The 13,404-nt window shown below is 36.9% G+C and overlaps 1 protein-coding gene across 1 annotated transcript in view; it reads left to right on the plus strand.

The window, feature by feature from the left end:
* LOC128019346 (thrombospondin type-1 domain-containing protein 7B) overlaps positions 1-13,404 on the plus strand; it is a 180,215-nt gene that overhangs the window by 142,733 nt on the left and 24,078 nt on the right. The window contains exons 18-20 of the mRNA XM_052605326.1: positions 8,442-8,575; positions 8,701-8,854; positions 12,144-12,285. Of these exons, the coding sequence (XP_052461286.1) occupies positions 8,442-8,575; positions 8,701-8,854; positions 12,144-12,285 (430 nt within the window). The remainder of the gene's footprint in view (positions 1-8,441; positions 8,576-8,700; positions 8,855-12,143; positions 12,286-13,404) is intronic.

Consider the following 13,404-nt stretch of genomic DNA (forward strand, 5'->3'; position numbering starts at 1 on the left):
TGATGAGATGAGCCTATGTTCACAAGGCTTGCATAATTTAACAACCTCTGTAAATCTGTGCTTAGAAACCAATCTCCCTATAAAACATATCTGCCTCTCCCACAGCTTCTGAATGAAGCACGGCTTTAGTTCAGAACTAGACTTTTAGAAACCATCTAGTCATGCTTTTGTATGCTGTGAGTGCTCTGCAAGATTATATGCACGACAGCGTGGGGAAATATGATGAAAGTCTGTTGTTAAACCTCACAAGACATTATACTTCTGTGCATACAGATTTTTATCATATTACAGCATGTTACAATTATAATTAGATTAGTTTACAAAGCTACCTATTATTGGAAACATGTTGCATTGCTTAATACAGGTTCTTAATACTATTGCTTATGCAGATAATTATCTGTGTGTCCTGTGTTTTCCTTCTCTTCTATTTACAAAATAAATAGTAGTAAAATTATTAGTTAGTTCATGTTCATTCACAGTGCATTAACTAATGTTAACAAGCACAACTTTTGATTTTATTAATGCATTAGAAAAATGTTGAAATTAACATTAACTAAGATAAATAATGATAGAAGTATTGTTAATTCTTAGCTTATGTTAACTATAGCAATTAACTAACATTGTCTATTTAACCTTATTGTAAAGTGTAACCAAATATGCTTATGCTTAAATATGTATTTCATTGTATTTAATAAACTCATTTTTATTTTTTGGAAAATGAATACTACATTTACCAGAATTTAATGAAAGAGAGAGAGAAAAAAAAATACAAACAGCCTTTGTAAAGAGCCTTTAAAACAAAAATTCTGAATGGTAGTGTAATTATTTAATATTAGTATATTATATATATTATTATGTGGTGGACATTTATTGATACTGTTAAATTCAGAGTTAAATCTTGTTTTGATAGCTTGTTTTTATCTTTGTTTTTTTTTTGTTTTTTTTTTTGTTTTTTTTTGATTGGGGGTTCATATAAAGGAAGGCTCTTGAGACTGACCGGTTAAAAATGTATGACATTTTCTTTTGTTAACTGGAAACAAGACTGTTAATAAGCAGACGAAAGCTGCTCTCCCCCTCACTGCCGCCTCCATAATTGGCTCAGAGTTCAGCCACTTACAGATGATGATATGTGTCACAGTTTTCAAGTGCATTTCGGGCAAAATATGTTGCTGCTTGCTGCTTATGGCCATAACTGCATTGCTCTGCCCCCATGCTGAAACAATCACAGCTTCCTTTATTGAATACAACAAAAATCAATACGTTTTTCTTCTTGGTCGTGTGTATATCTGGCATTTCCAACTGTGGGAAAATGTACTGTATTTGTTGCCGAATGACTAGGCGAAAGAGATGTTATGCTTTGGTACTCCCTGTCAAATTGTTGACTTGGAGGTTTGTTTAGCAGAGAGGTCTTTGGAGATTGATGTTTTGATTTGGGCAAAAGCTGCTTCACTTCATTAATGAGTGGCCCACAGCGTTTCTCAGCATCCCTCACACACACTCACTCAAATGTGTTTGATGCCAGAGGAGCTGTGATTTATCTATGAGCTTGAATTGCATTTAGACTCATTTATAATCAGAGAACATTTCAACAAGAGGAGGCGTAAAAGGGTGAGAGATTCCTTGCTCGCAGTGACAATGCTAGCATTAGATTATCAAATTTTTTTTTTTTCGCCACACAACCATGGCAGGTGGAATTTGTTTCTGTGATATTTCACATTAAGGAGCTTTATAATATTTGTAGAGAGGGTTTAGCTTGCATTCCCTTCGTCTTAGCAGCACTGTAAAAGTAATCCAAGCAACTTCAAAGTCCTCTGAAGCAGTTTGATCAGTTTGGTGTGATGCACTCAGTAAAACTTAAGTAGTTATTCGCTCTTAAATCAAATCTAATTATTAACCAACTCATGTATACAGAACCAAAATTCAAATGCAATGGCAACAATCTTCCAGACGTTAAATCACACAACCTGGGCGGAATTATTTCACATGGTTTAGAATGGTGTAAATTGAAAAAAAATAGAAAAAATTTGCAAACAATCCATTAATAGACACCAAAAAGCATTCCAATCTACAGCAGACGTGATTGAAACCTTGTAGTGGCAGGTGGAGAAGATGAGTAGTCTTTTGACAGCCTGCTAACTTTTAACTTCAGTTAAAAGTTGTAAAAACCCATGTGGTTGGTGTTCGCACTCTTGTTCCTCCTCTGATAATCTGCTGTATCACACAGTCGTTCTGAATATGCATATTGTTTGGTCCCCGGTGATGTGGTGCTCAATTTGCTCTTGGAGTCTTTCCAGCTTTGTGAAAGTCCTCCTGCAGTCCAGATGGCCTGGAGCATTTAGCTATGATACAAAGGTTAGCCATCACTTTTATCAACTAATTAGAATAATGAAATGAGAACTGTGTGATGATATAAATAATAAATGGTCACTTGTCATCTGATAGCTATGGAATTCCCCTGTTGGGAAAAAAGGTCAGAAATGTAACTCTTGAGTGTTAATCCAATGAAAGCTCTTGGTATTTAAATGAAAAGCTGCGTAGTGTTTGAATTTGCAATCAATGGAGGACCAGTGTGTGTGTGTGTGTGTGTGTGTGTGTGTGTGTGTGTGAGAGAGAGAGAGTATTTTAAATTATCAAATTAGTAGTAAAATTGTACGTTTATAAAAAAGCTCCTCCACAGTTTTAGAGAATTTATTGCATTGACAACGGGAAAGAATTGAGATGCTGGTTGTGAATAATCTGCCACACTGAAATGATTCCTGTCAAGACAATTTTGTCTGTATCTGATCATTCAGTAGAGTTTAAAGGAATCGTTCATCATTACTCACCCTCATTTAGTTACAGACCCTTATGACTAAAAGATTACATGATTATGGATCATGTGGAGATTTATTTAAATAAGTGCCTGCCAGATGATCATGGCATTTCCTCATTCTACTTAAGCATATTAAAGAGTTTTTCATTTCCAAGTCCTGTCATTGACTGCCTGCTGGGGGGGGGGGGGGGGGGGGTTCTTGCCATCTGCCATTACTCTCAAGTCTCTCACGCTTCTACAAGAATCATTGAAAAAAATGGACTTTAAAATGAGTAAATATTGGTGCATTGGTAAAAAGTTTTCTCGGATATTTATTTTATTGGCAGCTGTCAACTAAAATCACATACAGTCTTGGGTTGTGCTAAAACATTGTTTTAGAGCTTCAGTAGCCCCTTTTCCACTGCTGGGCCAGTGCAAGCCAGTACGTCAAACGGGCTTTGTTAAATATTTAAATCCAAAAGAATCAATGTGATACAAGTGATACACTGATCATAATGAATTAATTTATCAGGACTGAAAATTTGTCACACAGAAATAAAGTGTTATGAACATAGCCTGCTTATTCTGTTTCTGTTAGCCTACACATCACAAATAGAAAGAATGATCATTTCTTTATTTTTATAAAAGCTTTTATGCAAACTGCTTTTATGCAAATTTTTATGATAGGCTACACGGAACTAAACTCTCGAGACGAGGCTTATAACAGATAAAATATGTTACTAAATATATATACGGTTTGTGATAGAGAATAAGAAGCTGACATCTGACTTCTTCAAGTGGTTGCATTTACCATGTTTATTATGGTAAAGTTAATGCCTAGCGTGTATAGTCTTTTGCATCACTTCTAAATATTTCTGCCTTGTATGATGATTATAATCCACATCGGATCAAGTTATTTCAAACACTCACTTCTGACTGAAAGGGAATTTTGAGCTCAACTCATTCTGGTGATATAGCTGTTAGCTTTATGAAATTATCCATGGTGCTGATGTGCTCCAGGCACGGATAAACTCTGCCTTTGTTCATAACCCCTCCTTTAGCCCCAACTGGCCAACTTTGGCCCAAGGTCAGGTCAAAAAACCTGGGCTGTTGGCCCTGAGGAAGACCATGCACTAGCATGCCCGCTTTTGGTCTGACAGTGGAAACACTGGCAGTGTGAGCACACTATAGGTCCACCCTTTAGGTCACAGCTACTTCCTGAAATCTCATCCTTTTATTATGTCTATTATGTTTTTACCTTATATCAGCACTTCAATATCAGAAGATCATCTTAAGTATATTAGAAACCATCACCGTGGTAGCATTTATCTCCTTGTGTTTCAGTGTACCCCGATTGTTTTGTCTGATTCCAGGGGCCAGGAGACAGTAATGGCCCAATCTGTTTAAAGTTTCAGTCAGGCTGTGACACTTAAAGAGATTTATAGAGTCAAGAGTTGCCTGCTAGGCTTACCATTGCCATCTCTGCTGCTCGTGTAAATGCTGCTCTCGTGTTAGGGCTCTGTGTGTTGAATGGAGGTGTGCATATATTACACGCACTGTGGATGGCCTCAGTGTTTGCTTTGTGCTCTTTTAGTATTGCTTTGACCCATTATGCACAGCAATTATAGCTCTCTTTTATAAGTATCTTGTTGTTAGTCAGAATATGCTGTATGAATAATATGATATCAGACCTTGCAGAATACACTATCTTACAGTATTACATTAAAATATATATGCTGTCTGTACATTCTATAAAATATTTTTAAAAAAGAATAATATTGTTTAAATATTTTCATTTAAACAGTTTTTCATTATTGTATATCAAAATATAAATTAATATGAAAACTCTTGAAAGTGTATATACTTGAAAGTGTATTTCATTTTTACAGTGGCCTGAAACAACATTTTTAAACTTGAAAAAAATTATGTTTTTGCATTAGATAAAAAATATCAAACTAAGAGTAGTCTACAAAAACAAATGTTCCTTTTCTCAAAAATATATTTTGCCTTTCTGAATCATTTTATGTCATTGATTGGTCTTGAGGTTATCTGATTATAAATTTCACACAGGTGTCCTAGCAGAATAACCACTAATATCATTTATCACATAAACTATGCAAGTGTCCCAGTATATTTAATGTAATTTTAAACAGTATGTTAACTTTTAAGTTCAAAAACTTTAAAGTTTTAAGTTTTGGTCAGCTTTCCTCTAGTGTAAAACACTAATTATTTTCTAGGCTTTTGAATATTTATGCAATTTAGAAAGTTAATTACATTTTCAATCTAGCAGCTTGCCGTGGTCATTACTGTATTCATCTTCATCCTTCATAATTACACACACACACAAAGCCAGAAAATCTGCATTAAATTTCTTCTATACTTTTATAATCTGTTGAAGGGAGCTTCTTAGTTAATCCAGACAGCAACAGGCTATTGCACAGGAGAAGTTAAAGCTCAAAACTAATATATATATCATTTCTCTTCTTTCTCCTTTGCCTGTCATGCACTGCTAATACGGACATCTTCAAAGGCTCAGGTCAGTGCCTCATTCTGTGTTTCTCCTGTGCATCTGTTAACCCCGCTGTCCCGCTGGCCTCCGTGGCCCCAGCCCTCCTCTGAATAAGAGGAGCACTAGTGTATTTTGATCACGGGCCGACTGAGATTTGAATTAGTATGAAGTACGTTTTCATGTCATCTGTGGCCCTTCGACTGACATTTGAGAAGGATCAGGGGACTTCATTATCCGGCCCAGAGTACCTACATCCTTCAAGAGGTCACAGGAGCTGACCTGTGAGCAGCATGGCTGGTTTATTTTTCTTCATATATTACCTCCGCTTGAGAGCTAGGCAGTGAAAGTTGCTTTAAATGGGGATAGAATCCTATGTTTGTGCTATTTAAAGAACAGACGGGGACCGTTCCTTAATATGCCATAACCAAATGCTGCTTTTGAATAGTAAAAGTCAGATGGCAGGTTGAATATTTATTGTAGCCTCATAGGAAAAACTGTCAAGCACTGTAAAACTGACTTTCCCCATTAAGGGCTTTTAAATCAAATTGAGTACTTCTGCATTAATGATTGTTTCTTAACGTGGCAATTTCATTTTTTTGATATTGTCATGTTTTAGAGCTTGGTATTTGTCTATGTTAATGAAATTTCCCTTTTTTTAATGCTTCAGTAGGTTCATTGACAATTCCATTCATCATCTTTTCACTCACTTCTCACATCGTCTTAACACTTGTTTGAGTATTGTAATTGGTAATTCAATGACACTCACTAAAGAAGAGGAGAGGAGGAGAGACTAGAGGAGACAAGAGGAGAGCGCTGATGGGGCTTTAGCAGCTACAGGGCCAGATGGGATATTTTGAGAGCATGTCTTAGGGTCTGTATATCCCCTTATGGAGGAAGCTATAATGTTCACTGTATTTTCATAAGCCACTTTCTTACAAGGTTTGTTGGTTTGATTGCCAAGTATTTCGTAACTGCAGTGTTTGGCTTCTGGACTCATTCATGAATGAAATCGTGTCTAGTGAAGTTAAGAAGCAGGAGAATACCCTACATGCATCACATCAAAAAGCCTGCTGGAAATCTCTGGCCATTCACCAGCCACACAAAATTGAGTATAATCAGAGCAGGCACACATCTGACACAAACCAAAAGAGTGCTGTAAGAAACTGACTAAGGACAGTAACACATGATGTTCGTCAACAGTTTTCTTCTGTAATGTGACATATAAAACAGAAACAGAATATGAAATGAGTATCATGTTTTCGGGGCTTGATTTTGTTGATCAGAAATTAGCCAAATCATGAATGTGGGTATTTCATACCACAAAAGGTTTCAACTTCAAATTTACTGTGGATGTTGAAGGGCTGTTTTCCTCCTAAAAACACAGGGCACCCAGTTTTGAGGAGTCTTTTTGTCCATGAAGGATCAAGGTCAGGATATTTGGCTACTGGATTAATGCTAATTGAACCAGTTGGCGCTTTATTAGCATCAGTTTTGCATTTGTCTCATTTCTGCAATCTTAGTTTCTTCTGTAGCAATATATGTTAACAAAAATCCATAATTGTGAGCCCAAACATAATGATCAATATGTGTTATACGTATGTTCATCCTCTGTGTTGCATGGCATTCCATTGTAAAATGAGTAGAGATGGATGGGCTGTACAAAGCAGAGGGACAATGAGATTAAATGAAGACGTTATGAAAAGAAGATAAGTTTAGATTCGAATACAACTGCTAACAATAATTTAAGAATTTAAAAAAGAAAGCTGCAAAAATAACAGATGATATCCAGTAATCAAACAACACAGTTACAGGGAACTACTCTTACTGCCAGTAAGACTGATTATATAAATACCTGCACATACCAGGCTGTTTTTTTGTTTGTTTTTTTTTTGATGTTTCAAAAAAATGATGTTTTTTCTGAAAAAAGTGGATAAAGTTCTTACAAGAGAACCTTTAAACAGACTTTATCTGTGTCTCTGACTAACTTCTCATCATTAGAAAAGAGATTGCAAAAGTTCTTAAATGCATTTCTTGTTAGACCTTTTGAATATGCTCAAGCTTTTCTGGTTCATGTTAACCATCCAGGGGGGGTGAAATCCTCATTTTCACTCAATATCCTGTTAATCTTGAATACCTATAGAGTAGTACTGCATCCTTCATAACTCCAAAAAGTCTTTAGTTATATTATATTCATAGAAGAAAGATAGTCTGTACCGATTTTTTCCGGAAAAACACGACCGGCGTGACGTGTGGGCGGAGCTAAAGAATCACGAGCGCCAGTAGGCTTTTGCGTTGAAAGCGTTTGGAAGCTGTGACAGCTGTGATGGCTGAAACTGAACGAGAGCAGCAGCTAATGACTCGCTCCGAGCGGGGCTCGAACCTGGGTCTCCGATGGGAGGCGGACGCACTAACAAGGAGGCAGAGATATTTTAAGCAGTTTTACTCACCTCCTGTGGTTCCAACACACAATCGTGACCCTTTTTCGTTGGGATTGCATCATCCTTAAGAAATAAACGATACGCAAATCCGTCGTCAAACTGGGCTTTGTTTGTAAAACAAGCATTTTAGAAATGCAGGGGAACAAACACAAACACTTGCACAACTCCGTTGATGCTCTGTAAAAATAAACTCCATCCACTGGTCCCTTAATGCTGTTTTTTCTTTGGTAATCTGTGCAGGGTTGTCTTGCCCTGGCAACTCGCAACCAAAAACACACTCCTTTTGTGACATTTCGCGACGCTCTTGCTCTGATCAGTGAGTCTGTGCTCAGCCTCTCAGTGCCCTGCTTTATGGGAGCGCGCGCTCTTCTGGCAAACGTGCCCTCAGGACCCATATAAGGAAATTCCGCTCCATCTAACGTCACACAGAGCCATACTCGAAAAAAACTTTCCGAAACTTGTGACAAACCGGAAGGAGTATTTTCGGAACAGAAATACTCCTTCAAACGTACAACTTAATTTTTGAAACTTTGTCCATGTTTTGCATGGGAATCCAACTCTTTAACAGTGTAAAAAACTCAGTATGCATGAAATAGCATTTCACCCCCCCTTTAAGATAAGTCATGCAAGCTTCAGTATCACATTATATTTAAATGGATTTTGTTGTAATCAGTTCTTAATTGCTGTCTCTGTGTGTCTGCAGGTGTATGAGGCTGTGCCCTGTCGAAGTGAGTGCGGTCAGTACGAGTGGGTAACAGACCCCTGGTCAGTCTGCACTATCAACACAGTGGACGAGCTGCCAGCCTGTGGTGAAGGTGTCCAAAGCCGCAAGATTCGGTAAGCAAGGACAGGATCTCACAGAGTAACCCCATCACAGATGCTTCTCTTAGGGGTTACGACCCACTCCATTCTGCCACCCTCGTCCTCCACATTCTCATTCTGCTGTTCTTTGGCTGTGACAGGTGTGTGAGGCGTGACAGTGGGGATCAGGTTAGCAGTGTGAACGAGACCCTGTGTGACCTGGAAGAAATCCCTCTCCAAGCTCAGACCTGCGTCCTGCCATGCCCTAATGACTGTGTGATGTCCCAGTGGAGTCAATGGAGCACCTGTTCAATAGTAAGACATCCTTTTTGTCTGGTACTATATCCTCATGGCACAATTTAAAAATTCAGCAACATTCTGAGTCGACTGTGATGCAAGGTCCAGCATATAGAGACCCCAGAAAGTATTTGTGTAGTTTGGGGTTGGTAAGATTACCTAATATTTTTTTTAATAAGTTTTGTCTGCTCACCAACAATTGCTAAAACAATGAAAAGCTACACGTGAATTTAGATGATTTTTGGAATAGTAATACTTGCTCATAAATAAGTGTTAATGAGTGTTGGATGACGGCAAGTATTTTAGGATATTAATTAAAAGATATTAAGAAAATATATCTACCAGTACTAATGAAATTCCTAAAATTGTAACAATATACTGTGGGCATCTCTAGTCCCAAAGTGTTTTTACTCATGCAAGTCAGTTATAAGTCAGAAGTAAGTTTAGGTATAGATCACTATAGTAACTATGGACATGTTCCACTAACTTTTGACCTGCAATCATACCGCTCTAAGCCATCTTTTAATTTTAACCCAAGCTTTTATAGGTTAAAACTATGCCTTGTTTATAAGCTCGTAAAAATTTGCCTCTAGAGAGATCATTTGAGTCTTTGAATTAAGAACAGAAATGTTTTACGGTATATTTTTGCATGATTCTTTCTGAGCTCGGGCCATGAAATAGGAGTGTCGACATGTTTTGCATCAATTTGAATATTTCACATTAATTGTGTCTTGCAAGTCAAATCTTCATACCGTTCTCCAGAGTTCCTGCGGCAAAATTTCAAACGCTGAATACGGAGACAAATGAAATCAGTATGCAGATGAACCTCTAGTAGTAATGAAGCATTTGTTATTCTAATTAATGTTGTGCATAAAAAGTTACCCTAGATACAATTTGCCATTGGGCCGCTGACTCATTGAAGTGCAAACAGCTCTTCAATTCATACTCAACAAATCAGAAAAAAAAAACTGGATGAATTATCCTGGCTCGGCCCAACCTACACAAGACTGCCAAGCCATTTCAGCATAATTTGGTCTCTACACTAATCACATTAAATCGCAATTCTACCTTGTACGGTCTCAGCTCCACGCAATGTTTGTTCTCTTTGCTCTGTCAAAGCACTCAGCCAGCACTGCGAACATGTCAAACACCAGGGTTCGGTGACTGAGCTTGTTTAATTAGTTTCGGTTTTACATAATTATTAAATGTTCCCAAAAAAACCTGGGTGCCAGGGGCGATTCTAGGATTTTTTCAACTGGGGGGCACAAGAGGGGCCACGATTAATACAGAGGGGCCAATCTTGTGTTGTTTGAACTGTATATCCAAATCATTTCAAGAGTTTAGTAACCTTTAAAATGAGTAATAAACAGTGATACCTTATTATATTTTAATAGAAATTAGTCACTGCTCTAAATCAAAACAATCAAATACAATTTGTATTAACTTTTCACTTTACAAAAGCTAAAGAAAAACTGTAATAAATAAAAGAATAATACTCACAAATAATAATAATAATAATAGAATTTATTTATAATAGCCTTATATAATATATATAATAGCCTTATTTATATAAATGCAGAATAACATTAATAATTCATAGAAATAAATACACAATTAAGGAATTAATATAACTAATATAAATTTAATATAATACTTTTTTTTTTTGTTTATTATCCACATCCCATTCAATTTGCATAGCAGCAGTTGCAGTAAATTTGCATTGATGAATAAACAAAATTTATTTATGTCAAGACTAATTAATGTTGAGCATATTGATTTTAAAATATCATATTCAATACTTTGTTAGATAGCTACTCGTTCAAAAAGGTAGCTTTAGTTTAACATGTAAAATATGTGGATCCTATAGAAAGAGTTTAGAATAGCTTAATTAGTCCAGTGTTATTTTAGTATTAGTTATTTATTTTGCTATTTAATCATGCATTAAATATTTATGTATGATTTTTTTTTTATTTGAGAATGTTTCTGGGTGTCATCAAATTACGTTTTGTCAGTAACTTCTGTGAAAACATATTTGGATCTGAGAACAATGTACGGGAGAGAGAGCTAGAGAGAGAGCTTTCCAGGGTGCAGACAGCAATCGCGGAGCACCATGGTGATTTAGAACGCCAACTGAATTTATGAGAAATCTACAGACGCAAAAAGACTAAAGGTGTAGTAAAATAAAGAGCTATATTTTGGACTTTTTTTTCACCACAAGTCTGAAAGAAGACATGTTATTGAAGACAAACAGCCCCAAATCTCAAAATTGACCTGTAAAAAAAACGATGTTTTTGCATGTGTCTCACCCATAGACTGTAAAAAAAAGTCTCAAGTGTGGAGCGTTAGATAAACATCATACAATTTGTTTCGTCACCTCACTTAAGTGAAAAAAGTCGCCAATCGATTGCATGATTCAATAATGACTTTATTAGAACTGCAATTATACTTTTTTTAAACCATTGCTTTAAATTGCGTTGTTGCCTATATCGGCGCGTTCGGCCGAAAAATAAGTAAATCGTAACGCAGTAAACCCCTTTTACATTCAGCATCAGAGGAGCATAGTAAATATAATGATTAGCATTTGGTCTGCTCTAGGAGATAACATCGTCATCGAACCTGGTCTGTCTAACACCGAAATACGTTAACGTTAGTACCAAACACTTGTTGCACTGCAACAACTCGCTAATCAAAAAAATAAGCTATATAAAATATATCAACTTACAGTGTGCTTTTTTTTCATTGGAAAACAGCAGCTCGCTATTCTTGGTCCTCGTTGAGAAGCATCGTGACGCAATCATGATTTATTTACTAGGCTGAAAGATTATGATTTGAATTTGTGAGTGACAGACAATTAGAAGGGTGGGGGCACACTGGGGGGCCAATCAGTTTTCAGGAGGGGCCAGTGCCCCCATGGCCCCTGCCCTGGCTACGCCACTGCTGGGTGCACAGATGTATGGCACTAGCCAAACAAAGCTCCTGCTGATGATTAGCCTCCCCAATAGTGAGATACATGCCCATGGCCAGCTAGCTGTTTAAAGGGTCTCATTAGCGTCTAACAGTGATGGAGATGCAGATTAGTTGCTTCCTGCAGCCTGACAGCTTCTAACAGTGCACTTAGCATTGCAAGACCATGTGGCTGCCTGACTGCTGGGGTTTTTTTTATTTTATTTTTACAATGCAGTATGACACCGCACAGCGGTTGTTGCTCAGCTTGCCTATGCATATGCACTTTTTTTAAAGACGTGTCTAGACTTTGATAAGTTTGGCACCAAAGCCCTCTTGACATTTTAACTGTGTTTATTTGTAGCCATGTAATGAAAGCACAGTGAGGATGAGGACGAGACACATGCTGCGCCCCCCAGTGGCCGACAGAGTGTGTCCAGACAGCACCCAGACAGAGCCCTGCAGCCTCAACAGCACCTGCTTCAGTTATCACTTCAATGTCTCCAGTGGGTCTCTCTCATTCTGCTTGACACGACACTAAATATAACATGATCATCTAATGACTGTTGCATGACTCACGTTTAGGCATCTCATTCTAAAGCAATGATTCTCAAGCTTTTTGATTCGAAGGTATCCACTGTCCAACACGATATTTGGATATTTCTGGTATTTCTGCTTTATGATAAAGCGGGGTTGTTTTCTTAGTTGTTGTTGTTGTTTTTTTTTCTTAACAGCGACTTTTATTTTTCATTATTTCAATAAATTAACATAAATCCATCTCTATGGGTCCATAAAATGCAAGTGAACATACTCTACATACTGAGATAATGTACACTGTATTAATAACGGGAACATGTTAGTCTTGTGCTTATCTTAACACTTCTGACTTCAGTCTGCCTCACATAGCAGGTTCTTGGGTATATGATAGATATGATATGATGTTCAGAGTCTGCACTTCAAGCAAGATCAAGGCTCAAACTCGTCCTCTCTCCTTCACGCTGTTCTCTCACATTAACATCTCCACTGAGAATGTGAATTCCACTGCTTTGGATAGTCCAGTCGCCTGCAGCCACCCCATGCCATATTAAGCTCGATAGGACATCGGCACATGTGAAGTATCGTCCTGTAGATAATAATTCTCCAGATAGTGCCTAATGAAGGAAATGGGTATGGAGATATGAACGAGATGATAAGCCCTTTACTGCACAGAGACCATGAAATTACTGATCATATCAATACTGATACTCCTCCTCAAAGCCATTTGACTGACTTAAAGCCAGATTAGTATTGTAAAGGCAGCCTAACTTCTGCCCTTAGATCACAATGCATCTTTCTCTATTCTACTTTGCTATTTCATAGGCATTAGCTTAATCATATATATATATATATATATATATATATATATATATATATATATATATTTTTATGTTTTATGGAAGTGTATTATGCTTACCAAGGCTGAATTCATTTGAAAGAAATATAATATTTTTACTCTAATATAATATAATATTATACTAATGTAATATTATTACCATTTAAAAAAAAATATAGAGAGATTTTTTTTTATAATATAATTCATATAATTTATTCGTATGATAGTAAAGCTGTCTTCAGTGTCACATGAT

Source organism: Carassius gibelio, chromosome A9, assembly GCF_023724105.1.
Source record: "Carassius gibelio isolate Cgi1373 ecotype wild population from Czech Republic chromosome A9, carGib1.2-hapl.c, whole genome shotgun sequence".
Lineage (NCBI taxonomy): Eukaryota > Metazoa > Chordata > Actinopteri > Cypriniformes > Cyprinidae > Carassius > Carassius gibelio.